Consider the following 24,853-nt stretch of genomic DNA (forward strand, 5'->3'; position numbering starts at 1 on the left):
GTCGTTCAACAGTCCGGGGTCTCCGCTGTCGTATTTTACGCTTCATAATGCGCCACACATTTTTGAAGGGAGACAGGTCTGGACTGCAGGCGGAACAGGAAAGTACCCGCACTCTTTTTTTTACGAAGCCACACTGTTGTAACACGTGCTGAATGTGGCTTGGCATTGTCTTGCTGAAATAAGCAGGGGCGTCCATGAAAAAGACGGCGCTTAGATGGCAGCATATGTTGTTCCAAAACCTGTATGTACCTTTCAGCATTTATGGTGCCTTCACAGATGTGTAAGTTACCCATGCCTTGGGCACTAATGCACCCCCATACCACCACAGATGCTGGCTTTTGAACTTTGCGTCGATAACAGTCTGGATGGTTCACTTCCCCTTTGGTCCGGATGACACAATGTCGAATATTTCCAAAAACAATTTGAAATGTGGACTCGTCAGACCACAGAACACTTTTCCACTTTGCATCAGTCCATCTTAGATGATCTCGGGCCCAGAGAAGCCGGCGGCGTTTCTGGATGTTGCTGATAAATGGCTTTTGCTTTGCATAGTAGAGCTTTAACTTGCACTTACAGATGTAGCTACGAAATGTATTTAGTGACAGTGGTTTTCTGAAGTGTTCCTGAGCCCATGTGGTGATATCCTTTAGAGATTGATGTCGTTTTTTGATACAGTGCCGTCTGAGGGATCGAAGGTCACGGTCATTCAATGTTGGTTTCCGGCCATGCCGCTTACATGGAGGGATTTCTCCAGATTCTCTGAACCTTTTGATGATATTATGGACCGTAGATGTTGAAATCCCTAAATTTCTTGCAATTGCACTTTGAGAAACGTTGTTCTTAAACTGTTTGACTATTTGCTCACGCAGTTGTGGACAAAGGGGTGTACCTCACCCCATCCTTTCTTGTGAAAGACTGAGCATTTTTTTGGAAGCTGTTTCTATAACCATTCATGGCACCCACCTGTTCCCAATTAGCCTGCACACCTGTGTGGTGTTCCAAATAAGTGTTTGATGAGCATTCCTCAACTTTATCAGTATTTATTGCCACCTTTTTTGTCACGTGTTGCTTGCATCAAATTCTAAAGTTAATGATTATTTGCAACAAAAAAAATGTTTATCAGTTTGAACATCAAATATGTTGTCTTTGTTGCATATTCAACTGAATATGGGTTGAAAATGATTTGCAAATCATTGTATTCCGTTTATATTTACATCTAACACAATTTCCCAACTCATATGGAAACGGGGTTTGTGTGTATATATATATATATATATATATATATATATATATAGCACAGAGAAAACAAATACAACTTATCTTAAGAGCAATTTGTTACATAAAAAGCAGTTTAAACAGTTCAAAGTCTGCAGTTCTTTCCAAACAAAAAATAAGTCCTTGGACACAGGAGGGCTCTGTTGACTTAATTTTCACCTCAATACATGAGAAAACTTTGACTTTTTATTTAGTTTAATTCAACAGGTGAGAGACTCTCACACTAGAATGTATGATTTTGATGGTTAAGGCTCACAGCTTATTAAAATAAACATTCTAAGTATTGGCATCAACAACACTATTGCCTTTTATTTACTTCATTTTGGAGCCATATTCAAATTTGCAGCCAGCCTATTTATTGCTCACCCTTAACTGGTGCACTCCATGTAGGCTAATGGTCATAAGAACATACAAATTGACAGATGTTTGGTTGACCCTTTTATTAGATGTTAATGAAATCCACAATGAAAGAAAAATAATTTCTTCAGGGTGCACATGAAATCAGAACAACACAGCTAACTTTAGGACAAAGAAGAGGCGAAGGGTGGTGAAGGAATAAACGGACAAGGAAAAGTAAACTTTTCAGTGCTGGGTTATATGTTCTTTGAACCACAGTGCAATCCTAACTCCATCCGCCACTCCAGTGTTGTTCCAAAACCAAAGACCCTCACTGACTGCATTTTCTCATCACACAAGTTTTTTTTTTTTTTTTTAAACCAAATGCAGTATACAAAAATGGAAGAAGTGAGCTGATGGAGTAAAAGGTGGGATGTATTTCTTTCAATTCCAAATAAGTGCTTTATGAGTCATACTCTTTATAACACACTGAAAAACTCACACTAAACACTTGGTGTCACACTGTCCTTTGGGTCTTTGAAACTCAACACTCAAACTAGGTCTTACCTTTCAATCAGTGATTAAACCTCACTCAAACCAAAAAAAGGTTGACTGTGACATTTTTAGAGGGGTACCGAGGCATCTTTTTCTTCAAAACAAACACACAAAATTGAAAATGAGTGACTATTCTTCACGTATTCTTGAAGGTTTTCACCAAGGTATTGCATAGGACTCTTGAGGCCTCTTGAAAAGCCCTCACATTGCTTATGCAGTCAACAATGGCTTAATCTTTCCCCCCTTTTAAACTACATCGTTCTAAATAAAGTCCACTGTCGCTGTGGTTTGCTTGGAAATAATGTCAATCTGTGATCTACAATCAAATATGCATTGTACTGCCACACTGTCAATGTTTATGAAAAGTATACTTATATCAAAAAATTCCTGAGTGTCTGATGACTGAGAAAAAAGCTTGCGAGACCCTGAAAGAGAGTACCTTTCTTTTTTTTAATCTCAGCTATTTAGCGGGGGGAGCCCCATACTTTCAGATCTTTCAATATCAAAACCAGGAAGCCATTAAAAAAATGTTTCCAAGCAATGGCATGAGGATAGGGATTTTGTGCTTGAGAATCAATGGCGAGATCTGGAAAATAACCCATCCTCCTTCCGTTTCAGTTGGAACAAAAAGTGGGAAAGATATGCGGGTTTATACAATGCAAACAGGAAAAGTAGTTACCCTGCAGATTTGTTTAAGTATAATTTGCATGACTCACTGAAGTGTACTAGAACCCAATTAGTTTCAGCTATTCAAAAACATATCTGTTTCATATTTAAAGAATGTATGCATGTGTACACATTCACATTTTAAAGAGACCAGGAGTTAACACATTACTCAACATTTCAACAAGATATATGCTGAACCAAATAAAACAAAATAAAAACACTCCATACAAGAAAAACAATGGTTGCTTGTAGTGTAAATATGGCATTTTTTTTGGTTTTTAACCATGCCCACGATTTGTTGTATTGATTTAGTTGCAACACAAAGACAAATAAATGAAAGATTTGTGTCCTTTTTGCTTTGGATCAATGGATGAGATCATATTATTCCTGCTGCATTGGTTACAGGCCTTACAATTTCAAATTTAAAACCAAACCACATTTAAAGAGTAATCAGACAAAATGTTTTTTCTTCCTTTTTAATTTGTTTTATAGAAATAAACAAAAATCGATGGATTTGTGACTGAATGGACTGGGAAAAAAAATACTAAGTGATTCTATTTATCACAGCCACATCTTAGAACAGGTATAGCACCAATGTTGTGTACCATAGAACACAAATATCAACTAAATGTTGCATTCAACTGCAAAGGCTGCCTGCAGAATTATTTTTTTATTTTCATGGTTGTGTTCTTGTCTTCCCAATTGTTTTGGCGCATTGTATTTTAGTACATAGTTATGCAATTGTAGCTCCCCGTTTTATTTTTATCCGAATAAATTTAGTCTTACAAACCAGTCCTTAATCTATTACTAAATTGTCAAAAACTCACCGTACAAAAGTCTGATTTAATGATAACTTTCCATTTTGCTGGAGAGTTGATGGATATCTTAAAGAAAGGCGCACACATTCTCTACTTTGCTCTCAGAAAGTTGTTTAAACAACAAACTTTGTAAATTATATAATCACATTTTTTTACACCTCAAAAAAAAAAATCACATCCTAGTGTGGTCTTTGTCATGAGGGGATGTAGAGGAGAGGATGTGTTCCATTTCACGGAGCAATTAGTCTTTTAACCAGGGTTTATTAAAAAAAAAAGAAAAAAAAAAAAAAAGAAAAAAAAAAAAAAAAAGAGGGAGACTGGCCGGGCAGACGCTCATGTACAACCATTCATACACCACCAGCTATCAAGTATTCTAATGTTTGATGGTGGGAGCACAACTAAAAGGACCCATATGGATGCCTATTAGCTGCAAGCTGAATCACCGATTCTAAAAATGACATTTGCATATGGCATCACTCAAACACACAAATCTTTTTTTTCCTGCTTTAACTCATTTTTCTGTTGATCTGATTGTTGATTACACAAGTTTTTTTGTTAGTAAAGGAAAACCAGCAGTTATTCGTTTGTGTTTGTGTGCACGCAAGTGTGTGCATGTGTGTGCGTGTGTGTGTGTGTGTGTGTGTGTGTGTGTGTGTGTGTGTGTGTGTGTGTGTGTGTGTGTGGGCGGCTGGGGACAAGCTCATGAAATCAGCCTACATTAGGTTTTCTGGCTCTGAGATGACCCTGAATAAATGCTGGTAGAGGTCCAGTCACCAGAGTCCAGGATCTTTCCCTCTCGCCAACATGAGTCCTCTGCAAGCGGAACAATTCAAATGTTGCTGCTCCCTAGAGGCAGAAATCTGGTCAGTTTACTCTACTTTCCCTTAATTGTTACAAAGTCATGCTATGGGTAATACATATGCTCATGTACCTGTACACTGAGATCCAGGGAAAAGGGGGGAACAGAGAGTGTTTTGCCACCAGCACTCATCTTCCTGGTTTCCACTTCCTCCCTGCCCACTTATGTTTAACAGTGGGAACTAAACAGGCAAAAATGTTAACAGGTTTTGCAATGCGGAATGCTTGTGTCACAAATTAGCATTACATCGTAAAAGAAAACTCACCTCTGGCACATCTCCAACAAAATCATAAGCGATCCCATATTTAGGGACTTGACCTGCTGCCGCACGTAAGTAGGTCGGTTTTGCTCCTGGAGTTTCCGCTTTTTGAAACGTGCCAACTGAGATGTCTATTTGTCCACCTGCAGTTGATACTGCTGCTGCTGCTGTTTGGCAGTCCAAACTTCTCTCTTGCTCAGGGATTGGTAGGAGGGTACTGGAGCCCTCTTGTGAATCCAGGGAGGTTTGGGCACTCTTCTCCATGCCAGATTTCTTCAATCTGGGTATGAATTTACCAGATTCCAATTCAGACTTCCCATAATATGGGCTTTCACATTCTGCATCCTCCTCTAGAGGTTTGAGGTCTGCCTGAGGATCATCAAAGACATCCACTTGTGCCAGGACGGGAAAACTTGCCTCCTCTTTGTCGGACTCTGCCTCGGAATCGCTCACTCCACCAGGAGACAACTCAGTGGCCGATATTGGCCGGAAATGAGTCCTGGGGGAGATGCGAATGGCCCTGTATTGAGTTTGGTTGATGCCATAAATTTGAGGGCGTAATACTTCACTTTCTGAGTCCGAGCAAAGAATAGATTTAGGCTTAAAGCCAGGACTAAAGGAAGCCATGTCCTCAGGCTCGAAGGAACACTCCACATGGAGAACTTGAGAGAAGGGATTATTCAGGTGGAAGGATGCAAAGGGGTATTCTAAACCTTGCTCCTCATCGCGCAAGCCTCCGTAAGATCCAAGCAAATCTTCTCGGAAGATAAGAGAAAATCCCTTATTCAATCCATCTCTGCTCCCTGTAAAAGTGTGGTCGCTTTGGCCAAAGGACACAAGAGGCCTCCACAGGCGCCTTTGTCCTGGAGCGAAGCAGCTGCTAGTGTTCATGAACACATCGGTACCAGTAATGGTGAGCATTTCAGAAGTAGAAGCAGATGTGGCGGTAGACTGTAGCAAGCTGTGTTGAGATTCATTTGGTGGCTTAACAGCCCAATTCTTAAACTCTCCATACACTCCACCAATGATAAAAGACGTACTGTCTTTATCTGATCTCAAGTCACAGGGTCTGGACGGAGTCATGTAATCCCCAGCACCATCTAACTTGGATAGTTTGTTTTTGGCTAAGTCCTGTTCTTCGCTCTTGTCCTCCCAGAGGTGATACTCAGAGCGCTGCACTGCTTTTTTCTGAGGTCCGTGAAGAGGGACTCGTTTGGCCTGCACCTCCAGACAGCTGCCACAGTAGCCAACAGAGTCCTCAGGAAACGCTTCACTTGGTTTCTCTCCACCTTGCCTTGATACCACCAATTTACCATCCCCAACTACAGACCAAATGTCTTTAATTATACCTGAGCTGTACTCGCCACTCTGTTGGTTTGTGTCATCTGAGAAAATGCAAGAACTGTATTGTTTACTTTCATCCTCTTCTAATGCTATTCCACAAATTGACTCCAATTTTGATTTTTTGGTGTAAGTCTGACTGGATGCCGTGGTCGCCTCACAATTGCGCCCAGAGTCTTCTTGCAAAAAATCCAAGATTTCTTCCTCAAGATATGTACCAGAAAGAGGAGGGATTCTCAAATCAATTTCTTCGGTGCCAATCTGAGTAGACTCCTCCGTGGGAATATTCCCATGCTCGTTGTCTGAACGCGTCTCTTCCGAATGTGACCATGGACTGCATGTTCGCGTTGAAAGGTTTGAGCAGTGTTCCGTTTCATCAAAGGCACTATTTTTGGTCCATATTAGCAAGCGAGACTGTTTATTAGTATGTGGGTCGAGACAAACACTAGAATCGGCTTTGTTTTCTTGAGCGACACAGAGCGAGTCTTGGGGAAAAGGAAAAGCAGGGCTGTCGTACTGCAGCTCAAAAAGAGAGAAGCATGAAGATGGCTCCCTGGTGGCTTCAGGAACTTGTGGCTCCACCAGATTTCCTGACATTTTACTCAAAGTAAAGGAAACACTATCAAGGAGGGGGGAGAGTCGTATGGGGGAGTCGCCCATGAAACTTTCTCCATCTATATCATCTGACGTAGATGGAGTGTAACATCCCCAAACTTGAGCCATATTGTCAAGATCCTCCATTAGGAACCCAACTGATTCCGGCGCTTCCTCTAAGTCTGCCCTTATTGCACTTTTCCCTTGCTGCTCAAGGCCATCTAACACTAAACAAGGTTCTGCCTCGACGTCTCTTTGCTCTTTGCTTTTTTGTCGAATCATGCTGAGGATCCGACTCTCTTGTAACGAGTCTGAGGCACTAGTATCCAATATGGACTGATAAATGTCAACTTCATAGAAGTCGGTGAATTCTGGCAGATGCTTGTCATCTAAATCTCCACTATCCTCTGGCTGAAGGCAGCTTGAGCTCCCAATGAGCTCAGCAGTCTCGTCCTCTGCTTCCACAAAACGTCCATCAACAAATGAGCCTGCAGCAAGGTATGTTCTCTGGTAGCTCTCGCTGGCAATGCAGATTCCTTGGATTCTCTCTGGCAGCATAGCCATGTCAGCTGCCAGATTTAAGTCTTCAGGAGAGCCGCCAACTTTGCTTCTATACTTTGTTTCCAGCTTGCTTTGTCTGCTGCTAAAAGGTACAAAATAGTCTGTGATGGGCTCAGTGTACCAGAGGGGCTCCTCCATGTATTCCTTTCTGTTTCTGGCCTCAAGGCCAATCTCATTTGCTTCCACCCAGCCTGGATCTTTACAAAACTCCTTGAGGGATCTCTTACTCTTTTTGTAAAGCTGAGGTGCTTTGCCAGTGCTTCCAGTTGCACTGCCCCTTCCTGCATTGCGTTGCTCCTCTTTGTCAATAGCCTTCAGCTGAAGCTTCAACGGTCCGCTATTGCGTTGTCTCCTATTCTTCCCGACCTCTCTGCATTTGTGCCTTACTCTAACCGTCTTGCCTCTAAATGACTTTGTGTCTCCCTGGTTCCCACTTGAGCTTGAGCCTGCTTCACTAGAGCCAGAAGACCAGGAACGGGCTCTGTATTTGCCCTCAGACCTGTGTCTTGTTTGTCTCTTGGAGTGGAGTGTGTTTTTCTCTTCTGCTCCTGCGCTGCAATGATATCGGTTTTCTTTCTCCTTCTTGTTTCGTCGTTGCTGGCCTTTCTCATTGCTCACACCGGTGATGGTACCAAACGATTCTGGGTTCCGTTCCTTTGCAGCCTCACACTCGCTGTTGCAATCTTTTGGGGAGGAGGTGTCTGTGCTGGTCTGTGGGGCTGCTGAGGATGATGAACTTGAGTAAGTGCAGGCTTTGGCTTTGTTCCACACGGTCATGATCTCTTGGAGACAAACAGGTTTCTCTGACAAAGGAGGGAAGGCTTCATAATACCTGAGTTCACAAAAATACAAAAAGAAGGAAATTCAAAATACAAGAGTAGTGGTTTGTATGGATATTTAATAATACACACGATCCATGCTTACATTTCAACCTGATCCTTTGAAGATGGGGACTCAACCCGATCTGGAGATAGAGCACCTTCAGACTTCTTTTGGATCTGTTTTTCCTCTGTCGAACATAACATTAAAATGACTATCATGTCTATTTACGAATGAAATATTTACAAATAGTGAGCAGAATCAGTCAAACCTTTCTGTTTGTTTTGAATTTCCCTAAGTTTGGAGCAAAGCTCTTCAACCAGGCTTTCAATCCCAGAGTTCTGCAAAAGAAACAAAAGCATTACTATATGGAGGTCATAAACAACAATTTCTTTAATTAGAAGGATTTGCCGATCGATAGGCCACCAATTAGTATCGGCCGATTTTCATGAAAAAGTATGTGATCGGCCATTGCTGATTAATGCCCTTTAAAGCTGATCACAACTATTTATTTTTGGTTCCCCGGCTGACAGACTGCTAGCAGCTCGCTGTGCATTTCCATAGACAGTGTGGAGCCACTCCAAGTGCCGCACAATTAACATCATTTTAAAAACGATCACGGCTTTGGCTGCCACGATTAAATGGCAATCATTGGCGATATTAACATTTAAAAAGCAGGCTTCGCTGTATATCAAATCAAGCACTTTCACAGCCTGCGATGGCAGAAAGGTGACAGTGGCTCGTCTTAAAAAGTGAAGCAGCACCCATCCACGCCAGAGGTCACTGTGTATGGGCACAGAGGTACATGACCAAGCCTTAATGGTCACCATTCATAGACTTATCCTGCACTACTGCAACGTGTCGCCTCATTTCACTTTTGTGAAGTCTAACGGCTAGCCATCTTGCCGGAGACACTTTTCTGTCGAATGCCAACATTTCTCGGCGGCGCATGAATATGAATCCAAAGAATGCGGAAATATAATTGCACATTGAAGGACTCTTTCGCCTAAGTACAATCAATACAATGAATAATGCTATATTATTGTATTTGTCATTATTATACATGTTTCACACTACAAACAATCAAATGACCTATTGCTCTTAAATATTGTTCACAAATCTGTGTTAGTGACACAATCAACAACCTGTTTAACTCTATGCGAAGAAGATGTGTTGCACTGCGTGAGGCAAATGGTGGGCACACCAGATACTGACTGCTTTTCGGACCCCCCAGACCTCTAATAAAGCAAAACTGCACTTTTTAGAGTGACCTTTTGTTTGTGTCTGTTGAAGGCACACCTGTGCAATAATCATGCTGTTTAATCAGCGTCATGATATGCCACACCTGTGAGGTGAGATGGGTTAGGTATCAAAGAAGAAATGCTCACTAACACGGATTTATACATATTTGTGAACAATATTTTAGAGGAATAGGTCTTTTGTATATTAAGTAAAAGTTTCAGATCTTTGAGTTCAACTCATAAAAAATGGGAGCTAAAACAAAAGTGTTGCGTTTATTATTGTTCAGTGTATTAGTTTCAATTTGTAACTAATTGCTGGTACAAACGAACCTTTGCACAATATTTTTATTTTTCCAGTTTTACCTGTAGTGTTTTTCCATAGTTGTTCATTCAAATAGAAAAATCTGCCAACAAACAACTTAAATGCGATTAACAATGATAGTGGTGGCTTGTTATTGCCACAGAGAAGTGTGTAAATGTGGTTTTGAAGACATTTTGTGTCCATTGTCAGTGTGTATGTATGCAATGGCACCAATAAACCACTAGATGACGCCAGGTTACGTGGTTACTGTATGTAACTTCAAATGCATGGAGTCTTCAACATTATTTACGTTAAGACAAATGTTAAGTTCCCGCGACCCCGAAAGGGACAGGTGGTAGAAAATGAATGGATGGAACGTTAAGTTTAAGCAAAAACCGGTGCCGATACCTACCTTCCATCCATCCATCCGTCCATTTCCTACAGCTTGTCCCCCTCGGGATAGCAGGGGAAGCTGGAGCCTATCCCAGCTGCACTCAGGCAGCCTATTCCAAAGTGCATGTCTTTGGAGTAGGGAGGAAGCCGGAGTAACCGGAAAGAACCTCAGCAGTCCCAGAGAGAACATGCAAACTGCCCTGTGCCAGAACCTATTTACAATATTCCACTTTGAAAAAAGACTTGTCCAGGGTGTAACTGCCTTCCGCTTGAGTGCAGCTGGGATAGGCTCCTGCGACCCGGAGAGGGACAAGTGTTAGAAAATGGATGGATGGCACTTTAAAACAAATTTTGGATATTGCATTTTGTTTTTGTTTTTTGTTTTCATAATTATTTTATTTATTTTTTCTAAAAGATTTGAAGCATTTAAAGTAAAAAAATATATTAAAAAATCCATATATGAGTTGCTTAACACTTATGAATTTGCCCATTTTTTGGCAAGGAGGTATAGTGTATCGTTTCAAAATAATATTGCATCAAAATTAGTGTTGTCATTAATTTTTGCCCTATGAAAGTCTGATAACCTCATCTAAAGTATTTGACTTTGCAACTCATATTTGGAAAATATTGCATATTTTGTGTTTGTTTCATAATAAAACTCTTTTTCCTTTCTTCTTTAAAAAAAAAAAGCATAAAACAAGAATTACAAATTGATAAAACTTGATATCTATTAATGGGTCTGAAGCTGTTAAAACATGTTTAAGCATTGAAAGTTTTTTTTATATGAAAGTGTGCGATTTTTAAAAACCTGTAGTTCCAAAAATACAATGGCATCAAAATCAGTGTTATAAATTGACATATTAATGGCTGTAATTACCTAATCTAAAAGTATTCCACTTTTCACCTCATTTTTGGAAATTATGCATATTTTGTGTTTTTCCCATCATAAAAAAATGTTGGGCTCTTTTTACAAAAACAGCATAAAACAGAAAAAACAGATTACAAATGTATTTAAAAAAAAACGCAAGTTCTCGCTGTTCCTCTTGCCTAAACAAATTAAAATACAGCTTTAACACTTTAGTCAGAAATTTTGTACTTAAGATGCTTCTATGACTTAGGCTCCAGGCTTTTTCTGCTTGTTTAAGATTGTCGTTACTGCAACAAGTGGTGGAAAAGTGTATCACAATTGAGTTCCGCTGCAGCCCATACAACCTCAGCTGAGAAACAGATATTTTGGGCGGCCCTCTAAGGGGCGCTCGTGGCCCAACAATGGTTAATAAACAGTGTACTACAGTGATTAGATCAGTATTTGTATTTTCTTAAAACCATTTGTTTGTTGTTTTTGTTAGTGAAGGCAAAAACCAAACAATTCAAGATCGTAGTTTTTTTAAAATTTTGTTTAGTTATTGTGTGACTTTGTTTAAGTCAAACAATTATATGTACTAAAAGAGAATAATGAACACGTTTAACTATTGTGTTGATAATTTTAAACTGTCAAAAGTCCTCATCATTAATTGAAAAATTATACAGTTAATACGTGTAATTAATATTAGTATTGGTATTGTTATCGGCCAATTTCACTCATGAGTGATCAGTATCAGAATTAGTAGCATAAAACCTTAAATCTGAACATCCCTATTTTATGGATGTAGGAACTGCAACAGTTAGTACTGCATTTAGAAACGGTTAACTTTAGGGGAAACCAACAAAGATGTGCACTTCAATAAATAAATAAAACAATAATGGGTCAGTAATCAAAGAGCGTGGAAAGACCCTGACTGACTCTTGACTAAAATACAACTAGAAAAGACCTCTCTCGCAGTAGTGAAGAAACTTTATTTAAAAAACGCATTGTTAAAGGAACACTAAGTAACCTTTCAAACTTTATAAAATATTTTCATAACTTTTGGGATAATACATCGACTTTAACAAGTTGAATGACACCTCTGTCATGTCCTGAGAGGGACTGTGTCGCTTTTACTGGCAATTAGCGACATTGAGGAAGGGTGTCAGAAACCCTGACATACAAAAAAATTACCATTGTTCTGACTTGCTTTAAGGTAAACGTCATTACCCATTTTCGCATTCATTTAAAAGACAGAAGTCGATGCAAACGCCAACGTACCGCCAAAAAACAACAAGAAAGAGAAGGTTCACATGCGAAACTACTGCTATCATGGCCAAAGCTCCAAAACAACCAACGAAACAAAAAGTTTAGTCTTCGGAGACAAAAACAGAAAAACAGTTTACCCGGATTAAAGGACAGTCCGGATCCACTTGCTGGCGTGAGTTCAAAGACAAGGAATTGCCAACTGATGCTGCCTTGGCTCTGTTCCTGATGAACCAGTGACTTTTGATGCTCAAATTAAAATGATAATGCTATCGGAAATTTGCATGGTAGCAATATTGGCCACCAGCCTAGCATGATGATTTCACTACTACTTCCTTAAAAAAAAAATCTCCCACCAGTCTTTCTTTGCTTCGGACCTGCATCCGCCCCGATACATTCTTGGTAGTAGTGTCATGTTTGTAGCGCAATCCAAGATCATTTCTTGATAGTGTCTGCTATTTAACTTCAGCATAGCCATTAAAGATGTAATATTTGTGCCAATTTTACAGCTGACATCTCAGTATGACGCTACATGCGCTTAATCTGACTCTCGCCAGATCCTTGTAGTTCGCTGAGCTCCACACAAGGATCTGGGACTTCTCAATAGGAGATGTACTTCAGAAGGCGGGGCTATTGCAAAACAGTTGCAATAGCAGAATCAATGTCAGCACACGACTCCTCGCTGCGTGCTGCCATTGTTGTTTGAATCAAACAGTCGCTCCGGCGCTACGTCACATCTATGAAATCCCGCCCGGCGATCCTGATTGGTTCATTATTTTTTGCTATTTTGAAGGAGTTTGCAATGCCCTCGAGCCCAGATCCTTGTGTGGAGCTCAGCGAACTACAAGGATCTGGCGAGAGTCAGGTTAATATGCGCTAGTCCTCATGGGAAATTTTATCTTCTGGCAAAAAAATACCGCTTTTGTCCACTGGCGCCACCAAATTCAACCAAAACTGAAAGTTCTAAAGTGGTGCTTTAAGGAGGTGTTGGTACTGTATATAATGTATATGCATATACATTTGTGACCTCTAAAAGACTATTTAAAAGGCAACTGATTTAAACCCTCAATCCCCACAGGTAGTATTGACAGAACAATGATGGTAGACGTCCTTTACACTTATATCCGTCTTTATTATTGAAGATGTTTCTGATTAATGTTATTTGTTTATATCTATGGTTACTAAAAAACGAAATAAAGTAGTAAATTAGTAATGAAATAAAAAATAAACAATGCAAAAGCATATGCAATCTAAATATTGCAAAAAATGGAGAATGACCGATAAAATAGTGCAATAGATGAGAAATACTGTCATTTGTGGCACATTTTAAGGATGTAACGATATGAAAATTTTGTGTCACGATTCTAGTGACCAAAATTAGCAGTTATTATTATCACAGTATGTGCTCAAAAGCTACTTATGCAAACGCTTAAGTCTTTTAACCACTTTTTTTTTTTAATACATTTACTTCGGCAATTAATTTGTATACGTGTACAGTGTTTCTTAAGGCCCAAACATGCTACGGAGTTGCAGAACGGAGTTCGCAGAGATCCGTGCGTTATCAAAGCGGACATCCCCCAGGCCTGTGCTCAAATGTTTTGACCGCACGTGACCCTGCTACTTGCACTCCTGTGACACAATACTGTGCTCGGCTTCTTTTTTTTCTTCATCAACCCGCATTACATGTGAAAGCGATCTGCATTTTGCCACCAATCATGACATTAAAATCAGGCCAATGTATGCATTAAATTTCCGACACAGTTGTGTGCCTAAAAATACCTTCCCGTCTCTTGTGGCATTTAATGGCCGTACATACCGCCGACCAGTGACGTGCGGTGAGGTTCATGGCTGGTGAGGCACTGACTTCATCACAGTCAGATTTACAAACATATGAACCCTAAAGAGTATTTTATTCACCATTTGATTGGCAGCAGTTAACAGGTTATGTTTAAAAGCTCATTCCAGCATTCTTCCCTGCTTGGCACTCAGCATCAAGGGTTGGAATTGGGGGTTAAATCACCAAAAATGATTCCCGGGCGCGGCGCCGCTGCTGTCCACTGCTCCCCTCACCTCCCCTCACCTCCCAGGGGGTGATCAAGGGGATGGGTCAAATGCAGAGGACAAATTTCACCACATATAGTGTGTGTGACAATCATTGGTACTTTAACCAATGATTACTTTAACTTTACACATACAAACTGTAGCACACAAAAAAGCACATTTAATTAAAAAAAACGTTATGGTCTTACCTTTACTTATAAATGAAGTCCATGCGCCGCTCCTTTTGAACAAAAGCATTGATAACTTGTTTATAGAAGTCTTCCTTATCTTTCTTCAGTTTTAAAAGTCTCTTTGTCTCGATGGAGATCTTCCTTTAAGTATTACCTCCTGCTTCGATTGAAAGTCCAGTTTAGAAAACTGTTTTATTTTAGATATGTAATCCTCCATGTTAAAAGTTCAGGCGAGAGGAAAAAATAAACGATCGCTAACTGTTGCTGCTTGTTGTCACTTCTTCTGCAGCCGAGTAGTCGCATGAATGCTCCCTGGGATCACTACCGCCCTCTACCACCAGGAGGCGGGATTACTGCAAGCCTCACACAGTGCGTCTTCGCAGCAGTTTTATGATTGCTCAGCACAAGAAATACGTTACACACATACAGTTGTTGACAAAATACACTGTACATTATATACCTCAGCTAACTAAACTATGGAAATGTATAATATAATTCATATAGCAATACGGTCTTACTGGACAGCAGGCCAGCAGTCAGCCGAGTCATTGCGCAATCCATGGTGAGGCTCAACTCAATGACGTGCCTCAACTGGCTGGTGACTCATAACAAGTCTCTTCTCAGTATTTGAACGGCAAATGTGAAAATTCAGCGATTTTGAATAAAAAATAATCTAAAACTGGTGAAGTTAAATGGAAAATAACTTTTTAGTATAATCACTGGATACATATAACAATTCAATTTTTTTTTTCTTTTTAAATTTTTTTTTTTTCCATGATGGCACGTGAGGCCCCGCCTCACCTGCCTACCCTGACTGCACGTCACTGCCACCGACTGTTTCTTTAGTTCACTGCTTTGCAAAACGAGCAGCTCCACTTCTTTGTCGTCAAGAAACGGCACCATGGTATGACAAATGTAAACTTGCGGGGATTGTGGAATAAAAAAATGTTCACAAAAATTTCAGAACAACAAAGCGGAGCGCATCTATGGAAGCTTTGATGACCTGCAGACATTCCGCGCCTAGTCTGCTCCGCCCATAATACGCTGGAGTCTGAGAGCACCTTTAACAATCAAGTTTGCCTTTCACTTCTGTTTAAAGTTATGTCACATGGATTCCCTTCCTGTTGTAGACACATCTAGTGTATGGATCGTCATATCTACCACTCTGTCCTAAGAGAGCACAGCATGTGGGTTCAATGGGCATAATTGAATAGCTTAGTTGCTTCAACAGAAATGTGTTTATGCAAGTTTAGATTGGGGTGACATATGTAATGGGGAAAGGCATTAATGTGTCTTGTTTTAATGTTAGCATTTAAGATAACTAGCGATTCGTGCGCGAAATGTTTTTCCATGAAACTAGCAGTATCACAGTGAGTTTTTCAGAGTGCAGTAATCAATCACTGTTTAGTGGTAATCAAAAATTTAAACAGTACAGTAATACTAACTGCCAAGAATTTTACTGTGGTTTACCATTATACCAGTAATCATTACAAACGTAAATCCCTAGTGGCCATTCTCGCCAAATACTGAAAATTCCAATGTTCCTTGAATGCACCTTTGGCTCTAAACAAGTAAATGGTAACCGCAGATTACAGACAGTGAACGTATTGCCAGTACAATGTCAATAAATCTGCCAAAGTTAAAAACAACTGAGGTGAAATACACATCCCAAGTGGTAGATATGGTGATATGAATATTAATGTCAAAAGACACATATCAAAATTGAATAATTTAAACAGAGCTCAGCAGTGCACTTTACTTTAGTAATTGACATTGCGCTAAAAGAAACAAACGTACCCACTCAAAGACACATTAACAATTGCGAATGAAAACGTGTGTCCAAATGAAAGCAAAGGACTCTAATGAGGAGGGAGCCAATGTTCTCCGATGGCTGCAAGCTGTGAATAGATTACGGGCGATTGTCGAACTGAGAAATCACTCTGATGACGGAGTGCGGGCGAAGCCATGTCCTATATTATGGGATTCACATGTGTTCGAAGTGTCCAGGAACAAGTAGAAGTGAAACCTTTAGAACTACCGGTATCTTGAATCCAGACTGTAATCCAGATTAACCCCAAAATTAACAACACTTGCTCCTTATCTCATTTTTGACATTTCCTGAAAGTTTAATCAAAATCTGCCCATAACTTTTTGACTAATGTTGCTGACAAACAAACAAACCTCAGTTAACACATTAAAAGTGATTAAAAGGCACAAGGTCTAAAGCAGCTGATATGTAAAAAAAACATAGGTACGCTTGACTGTGACCGATGTATATTTGGTTGTTATGGAGAAATGCCGTAAAAAAGCAAACGCTGGCTAACTACACAACATTATCTAGGCTTAAAAACTAACATGTTGGCCGGCTCAATGAAACAAATATTGTATATGCTAACTAGGGCTGGGCGATATATCGATATATGCGATATATCGCGGGTTTGTCTCTGTGCGATATAGAAAATGACTATATCGTGATATCGAGTATACGTTCTCACGCAGTTGCTTTTAGCTGCGGGCATTACACACTACAGGCTCTCCTCGCTGTTTCTGTCTCTGCTTCTCACAGACAGACAAGCGCACCTTCTTACACACGTCACATACTGTCACGACATATGTCACATACGTATACGCCCTCGCTGAGCAGAGAGGTAGCAGCATGGGTAACGTTAGCTGTGATGCTAGCGGAGTGGTGCGAGTGGTGATATGAGAGAAAGAAGGTGAGAATCTGGTACCAATGGAGGAATAATTAATTCCCCCCAAAAAAACAACAGGGGGTCCATCGTCTGGCGATGGTTTGGCTTCAAGTGGGAAGATGTCGAACAGACAACCGTAATTTGTCAAGTGTGGGGAAAAAGCATTGCTATAAAAAGTAGCATTACTGCTGTAACAAACAGTTCAGGGTGTCCCAAGTTACCGGAGTGTGTCCGGTAAGGAGAAGTTTTGTCCCTCCAGAGTTGTTGCCGTAGGGCTGTGACGTAGGGTGTGTGTGGTTGTGGAAGGAGGTGTGTGATGTTGACATTAAAGAAGCGGTGGCTACCGAACCTGCTCTAATGTCTCCCGTTTATTATTTTATTAGATAAGTACACTGTATAGGCGAACCCAGGACACTCGGGTACACTGCTAATATGTAGCATCATTTGAAAAGTCACCTGCTAGACAATGAACAGTGCTTACTCCGCAGTCAACATCTCCGTTCGGTGCCACACGTCCACACCATCAAAATGCCGAGGCAAACATTTCTAGATCAACACCATATGAAAAAAATAGTGTTTTTTTAGTTGTGATTTCCTTCTCTGCATAAAAGTTTAAAAGTAGCATATATTAATGCAGTATGAAAAATAATGTTTTAATGTAGACACATAGAATCATCATACTGCTGTGATTAAATGCATCAAGTGTTCATTCAAGGCTAAGGCAAAATATCGAGATATATATCGTGTATTGCGATATGGCCTTAAAATATTGCGATATTAAAAAAAGGCCATATCGCCCAGCCCTAATGCTAACCAAAGACATGCTTCCTAATTCCGGACAAATAAAACATTTATAACCACTACCCTCTTTCTAAAAGGTAAAAGTGTTTTTCTACCTCTTGTTTCCTCTTACATCATTGTGCTAATGCTAGTCAGCTGACAGCGCAGCAACTATGCCGCAAAACTATGTAGCATGTGCGATTATAAAATAGACAGCAGAGTTCAGTCCTCAGAGGACTCTCTTTGCAGAGACCCTTTGCCCCTTTCAGTCTTGCATGGTGCCATTATGAACTTGCAGGATACCTACCTTACTCTCGCTCGGAACAAATTAACAACAATCTTGGTGTGAACTTACAATTGCCCAATTCACAAATACATGACACATTTTTGCTTACCAGACCCCTTGGTGAATCAATTTGATTTATGCATGGATTCATAACATTTTACAACCTTTCACATTTAAAATATCCGATTACAACACACAACCATGTCAATTATAGGATGATCACTTACTTCATCCGATGCAGAACGAAGACATTGCACAGCTGCTTGTTTCTTCATTTCCTCAAGACTCAGGTCGGTCCCTCCCTTCTTCTTACTCTTGCCCCATTTTTTCCCAGCCCCCTTCTCCCAGCCCAAAAAGATGTCATTCTCCTGTTGAATAGACAAAGACAATATTAATAAAGTCACACACATAAGATCAATTAAAGTGATTATAATCAGTGTTGGCGCTAGGAATTTTCAAAACGGGGTCCCAGGGACCCCATTAAATCATAAAAATGGGGTCCCACAGTACATATTTGGGGTCCCACTTTTTTGTAACCGCTTTGAAAACAAATGATAAATGTATGCATTATCCGGTTATATATCACATTCCATATTGTGTTTTGGAAAAATTTTGTCATAAAAGTTACTTAATGCGTTAAAAAAAAAATACAAAAGAAAACACATTTTTATGCATATGTAAATGTATTCAGTTATAAACATTCATTCACTTTCTTCTTTCCTTCATGGATCTAAACTTTAACGCTGTTGGTATTTTTTTCTTCCATATTTTCATTTAATAAGTTGTAGGTGTATTTATTTCAGTATAAAAGTGTAAAAAGTGTTTCGCTTCTGACATGAAATGATGATAGTCGTGTGCCAGGGCATACATGCATATGAAAAATTTAATTGATTATTCTCATCTGTATGTAGATCAGTCGTTTAAAAACCGCCACATCTACACTTTGATCATATTACGCCTATACTGGCTCACCTGCGCTGGCTTCCTGTGCACTTAAGATGTGACTTTAAGGTTTTACTACTTACGTATAAAATACTACACGGTCTAGCTCCGTCCTATCTTGTCGATTGCATTGTACCATATGTCCCGGCAAGAAATCTGCGTTCAAAGAACTCCGGCTTATTAGTGATTCCCAGAGCCCAAAAAAAGTCTGCGGGCTATAGAGCGTTTTCTATTCGGGCTCCAGTACTATGGAATGCCCTCCCGGTAACAATTAGAGATGCTACCTCAGTAGAAGCATTTAAGTCCCATCTTAAAACTCATTTGTATACTCTAGCCTTTAAATAGCCCCCCTGTTAGACCAGTTGATCTGCCGTTTCTTTTCTTTTCTCCTCTGCTCCCCTTTTCCTTGAGGGGGGGGGGGGGGGCACAGGTCCGGTGGCCATGGATGAAGTGCTGGCTGTCCAGAGTCGGGACCCGGGGTGGACCGCTCGCCTGTGCATCGGCTGGGAGCATCTCTGCGCTGCTGACCCGTCTCCGCTCGGGATGGTGTCCTGCTGGCCCCACTATGGACTGGACTCTTACTATTATGTTGGATCCACTATGGACTGGACTCTCACAATATTATGTCAGACCCACTCGACATCCATTGCTTTCGGTCTCCCCTAGAGGGGGGGGGGGTTACCCACATATGCGGTCCTCTCCAAGGTTTCTCATAGTCATTCACATCGACGTCCCACTGGGGTGAGTTTTCCTTGCCCGTATGTGGGCTTTGTACCGAGGATGTCGTTGTGGCTTGTGCAGCCCTTTGAGACACTTGTGATTTAGGGCTATATAAATAAAGATTGATTGATTGATTGATTGACTTTCATGGCAAATAATGCCAACAAATTTAGAATTTTGCAAGTTTGTTTCAATGTCATTTAATACAGTGGCACTCAATGCCTCTGGCATGTCATCTCTGGCTTTGTGATGGCCATAAGATGTGCGTTCCCCTTTAAGAATGGCTATATGTGGGGTGAGTGACGTGTGTAAGTGAGTGGGGCAAGTTAGGAGAAGGAGCGCTAGCATGTTCAGGAGTGTTAATAGCATGGTGGATGTCTGCTTGGCTTTGTGGAAAACATAAATAAAGAGTTGTAACTAATCGACAGCCTTGTCATTCCGACCAAAGAGCAGAACTTTAGTGACCCACTGCCGGGTAGAGTGGAGGGTGTTACCCCCGACAATACATCGGCGCTGGAGGAAACGTCTCCCCTGCGCTCCTCGACCACGGTCCGGGAGCCGACAAGCAGGAAAGGTGTAACATGATGTTTCTTGGTGCCTGGTGAGGCTGAATCTTTGAAAATCAGTGCACCCGGTCGTAAAGGTGTTCTTTTTCTTTGCCCGTTTACATGGCGTGCAAAACATCTTTCTTCTTGGGTTTATTGCTTGCCATGACGAAAACAATAACACGTGAGAGTCCTAATACCAGAAATGCAGTATTTGTGATTGATAATACTTTCGGCAAATCAAATTTTAAGAAATTGTACTGGAAAGTTCATTACTTTGAAGCCGACCAATAAAAACGCAATAAACGGGGACGGAAATTTGATTGGGCAAATGTACAAAACACTGGCGGAAAGCGATAATCGATAAAAAAACAAATGAATCTGAGTTTGGACCCGGAGGCAGTGTCGGTAAAAAGTAAATAAAAATCAGCGTCCCAGAGACGCGCGGAATTCCGGAAATGCGCGTCCTTTCTGATTTCAATGCATTAAAAGACACAAAAAGTGCGTTAACACCAACAGTGATAATGCAGGTGAAGGCTTACTTGGTCCTGCAGGTCATAGTCGTAACTGTCGTGCAGGAGAAGGCTGAGGACGTAGCGGGTGTAAATCATGGCATCTATCCCGCATTTCTCCAGCTCCTGGCCCAGCCAGCTTTGTACTGGACCCAGCGACTGGAACAGCGACATCTCTGAGGCGGGCAGGGGGCCCACGAGCCGGTAGGGACAAGAGAGGTTCTCGGAAGGAGCGGGACCGTCTGAATCGGTGCTCACTGGACGCATGAGACCTCAGGTGTTCGTCATTCTCAGCTGGATCGGCATAGTGATGAGTTGTTGCTGTTGGGTGGAGTGCAAAGGGAGAGGTGGAACTGAAACCTCAGAAAGGGTAGTGGGCAATCAGTCCAGCAGGATGTACTGAAGGGGCTCTACATGAGGAGGCATGTGGTATTCTTTTTTTTTTTGCTTTACGCAAAAAAAGGTGTTTTCATTCGTCAGGCATGGCTGCTGATCGATCTCAGCTGCTCAGCAAAACACAAGTAGTGTCTGCGTCACACAGAAGCGCCCATGTTGGGGAAAATACTTCAGCACCTGCAAAACAGCAAGCAAACATGTCAATGTGACAGGCTACTGTTGCTTTCAGAAGTGAACACATAATATTTACATCCTGGAAAGCAAAACTCAAAAACCCGCTATTATTTAAAATGCCCTAAGGCATGACCCTACAAAACATATTGATTGAATCAAACAAATTGATTGAAACAGTGTCATTATCTGTAATGATGGTCAATCTGGTAGCACGCGCACACACACACACACACACACGCACACACACACGCTCTTCTATTTGTTACCTTCTTGAGACCTCTGAAAAATCCCTACCTCTTTAGGACCACCCTTTCTAGATATATAAAGATGTGTATTTACAACATTAATAATATACACATGCTATACAAATATATAAAAAAAGCTTGTTGTGAAAAATTAGTTGGAATTTCACAAGAAAAAGGTCACAATTTCACATGAAAAATTTTGAATTTTGGCAGTATTATATAGTAAAAGTCGTAATTTTACTCAACGCAAGTCAAAATTTTACAAGAAAAACTGAACATTTGTGCAATATGATAAAAGTTGGAATTTTACTCAATAACAGACACAATTTCACAAGAAAAACGTAAAATGTTGGCAATTTTATGAAAAGAGTCGTAATTTTACTCGACAAGTCACAATTTTGTAAGAAATTTCACTTGGCAAAATCATGACAAAAGTCATAATTTTACTGTAGAAGCTAACTGTTAATGGCCACTAGTCTTAGTACCATAGTGTATTTGTTCATGCGGGTTGTCTTACGTCAGCACCGAAAGTCGTAAAATCAGCTGTTCACCTGCCGTTTTTTTCCGGGGCTGAATAGGAAAGTCCTTCTTTAGCTGCCGTCTTGTTTTATCATATACTCAAACCCCGGCCGAGTCATACCAAAGACTATAAAAATGGGACCCATTACCTCCCTGCTTGGCACTCAGCATCAAGGGTTGGAATTGGTGGTTAAATCACTAAAAATGATTCCCGGGCGCGGCCACCGCTGCTGCCCACTGCTCCCCTCACCTCCCAGGGGGTGATCAAGGGTGATGGGTCAAAGGCAGAGAATAATTTCGCCACACCTAGTGTGTGTGTGACAATCATTGGTACTTTAACTTTAACTTAATATTGCTGCCTTTGCACCTGTCAATGTTTACTTTTGTAAGCACATTAAATCAACCAAAAATCCTGACTTTGGAGCAATGTTCACGGACTCTAGTATTTGGCTCTCTATTAGAAGCAATGGTTTTCCGTATTGGGACCATGATTTTGGTACCAACTTGTTCACCGGTCCTCACATGGAAGGTAGTTTTCCATATTGATGTGTCAAGAAGGGTAGAAATACAAGAACAAACACACACAGACACACACACATTCTTGTATTTGTTACCTTCTTGAGACCTCTGAAAAATGCCTACCTCTTTAGGACCACCCTTTCTGGATATATAAAGATTTGTATCTATAATATTAATAATATATACATACTAAGAAAACATTTGAATCTTGGCAGCATTGTAATAAGTCATAATTTTACTCAACGCTAGTCAAAATTTTACAAGAAAAACTGAACATTTGTGTGATGTTATGATAAAAGTTGCAATTTTACTCAACAGTCGCAATTTCACAAGAAAAGCTTAACATTTTGGCAATTTTATGAAAAGAGTCTTAACTTCACTCGACAAAAGTCACAATTTTTCTAAGTAAAGTTTAACATGTTTGCATTATAATAATAATCTGAATTTTACTTGGCAAAATTATGATAAACTAAGACGGCAGCTAAAGGACTTCCCTATTCATCCCCGAAAAAAACCCGCCAGGTGAACAGCTGACTTTTTTCATAATTTTGCCAAGTAAAATTCAGATTATTATTATTATTATAATGCAAACATGTTAAACTTTACTTAGAAAAATTGTGACTTTTGTCGAGTGACGTTAAGACTCTTTTCATAAAATTGCCAAAATGTTAAGCTTTTCTTGTGAAATTGCGACTGTTATTGAGTAAAATTACAACTTTTATCATAACATCACACAAATGTTCAGTTTTTCTTGTAAAATTTTGACTGGCGTTGAGTAAAATTATGACTTATTATAATGCTGCCAAGATTCAAATGTTTTCTTAGTATGTATATATTATTAATATTATAAATACAAATCTTTATATATCCAGAAAGGGTGGTCCTAAAGAGGTAGGCATTTTTCAGAGGTCTCAAGAAGGTAACAAATACAAGAATGTGTGTGTGTCTGTGTGTGTTTGTTCTTGTATTTCTCCACTTCTTGACACATCAACATGGAAAACTACCTTCCATGTGAGGACTGGTGAACAAGTTGAGACCAAAATCATGGTCCCAATACGGAAAACCATTGCTTCTAATAGAGAGCCAAATACTAGAGTCCGTGAACATTGCTCCAAAGTCAGGATTTTTGGTTGATTTAATTCAAAATTTTACAAGAAAAACTGAACATTTGTGTGATGTTATGATAAAAGTTGTAATTTTACTCAATAACAGTCGCAATTTCACAAGAAAAGCTTAACATTTTGGCAATTTTAGAAAAAGAGTCGTAATTTCACTCAACAAAAGTCACAATTTCTATAAGAAAAGTTTAACATTTTTGCATTATAATAATAATTGGAATTTTACTTGGCAAAATTAAGAAAAAAGTCAGCTGGTCACCTGGCGGGTTTTTTTCGGGGATGAATAGGGAAGTCATTTAGCTGCAGTCTTAGTTTATCATATATTGCTGCCTTTGCACCTCTCAATGTTTACTTTTGTATGCACATTAAATCAACAAAAAAAATCATGACTTTGGAGCAATGTTCACAGACTCTGATGCAAAGGTTCTCCGTATTGGGACCTTGATATCGGTCCTAACTTGTTCACCTATCCTCACATGGAAGGTATTTTTCCTTGTTACTTTCTTGAGACCTCCGAAAAATGCCTACCTCTTTAGGACCACCCTTTCTAGATATATAAAGATTTGTATTTACAACATTAATAATATATACATACTAAGTAAAACATAGAATTCTGGCAGTATTATAATAAAAGTCGGAATTTTACTCAATAACAGTAGCAATTTCACAAGAAAAGCTTAACATTTTGGCAGTTTTATGAAAAGAGTCGTAATTTCACTCGACAAAAGTCACAATTTTTATGAGAAAAGTTTAACGTTTTGGCAATATTATAATAATAATCTGAATTTTACTTGGCAAAATTATGAAAAAAGTCAGCTGTTCACCTGGAGGGTTTTTTCGGAGCTGAATACGGAAGTCATTTTTTAGCTGCCGTCTTAGTTTATCATATATTGCTGCCTTTGCACCTGTCAGTGTATACTTTTGTGTTCACATTAAATCAACCAAAAATTCTGACTTTGGATCGATGTTCACGGACTATAGTATTTGGCTCTCTATTAGATGCAATGGTTTTCTGTATTGGGACAATGATTTTGGTCCTAACTTG

The 24,853-nt window shown here is 39.9% G+C and overlaps 1 protein-coding gene across 1 annotated transcript in view; it reads right to left on the reverse strand.

Moving 5' to 3' along the window:
* Positions 1-1,700: 1,700 nt before the first annotated feature.
* kiaa0232 (KIAA0232 ortholog) overlaps positions 1,701-24,853 on the reverse strand; it is a 25,498-nt gene continuing 2,345 nt past the window's right edge. Inside the window, exons 2-8 of the mRNA XM_061961094.2 lie at positions 20,868-21,410; positions 18,346-18,486; positions 8,355-8,424; positions 8,189-8,273; positions 4,775-8,096; positions 4,582-4,690; positions 1,701-4,496 (exon numbers count right to left, since the gene is read on the reverse strand). Of these exons, the coding sequence (XP_061817078.1) occupies positions 4,480-4,496; positions 4,582-4,690; positions 4,775-8,096; positions 8,189-8,273; positions 8,355-8,424; positions 18,346-18,486; positions 20,868-21,104 (3,981 nt within the window). The 5' untranslated portion in view covers positions 21,105-21,410 and the 3' untranslated portion in view covers positions 1,701-4,479. The remainder of the gene's footprint in view (positions 4,497-4,581; positions 4,691-4,774; positions 8,097-8,188; positions 8,274-8,354; positions 8,425-18,345; positions 18,487-20,867; positions 21,411-24,853) is intronic.

The sequence above is a fragment of the Nerophis lumbriciformis genome, linkage group LG05, assembly GCF_033978685.3.
Source record: "Nerophis lumbriciformis linkage group LG05, RoL_Nlum_v2.1, whole genome shotgun sequence".
Classification (NCBI taxonomy): Eukaryota; Metazoa; Chordata; class Actinopteri; order Syngnathiformes; family Syngnathidae; genus Nerophis; species Nerophis lumbriciformis.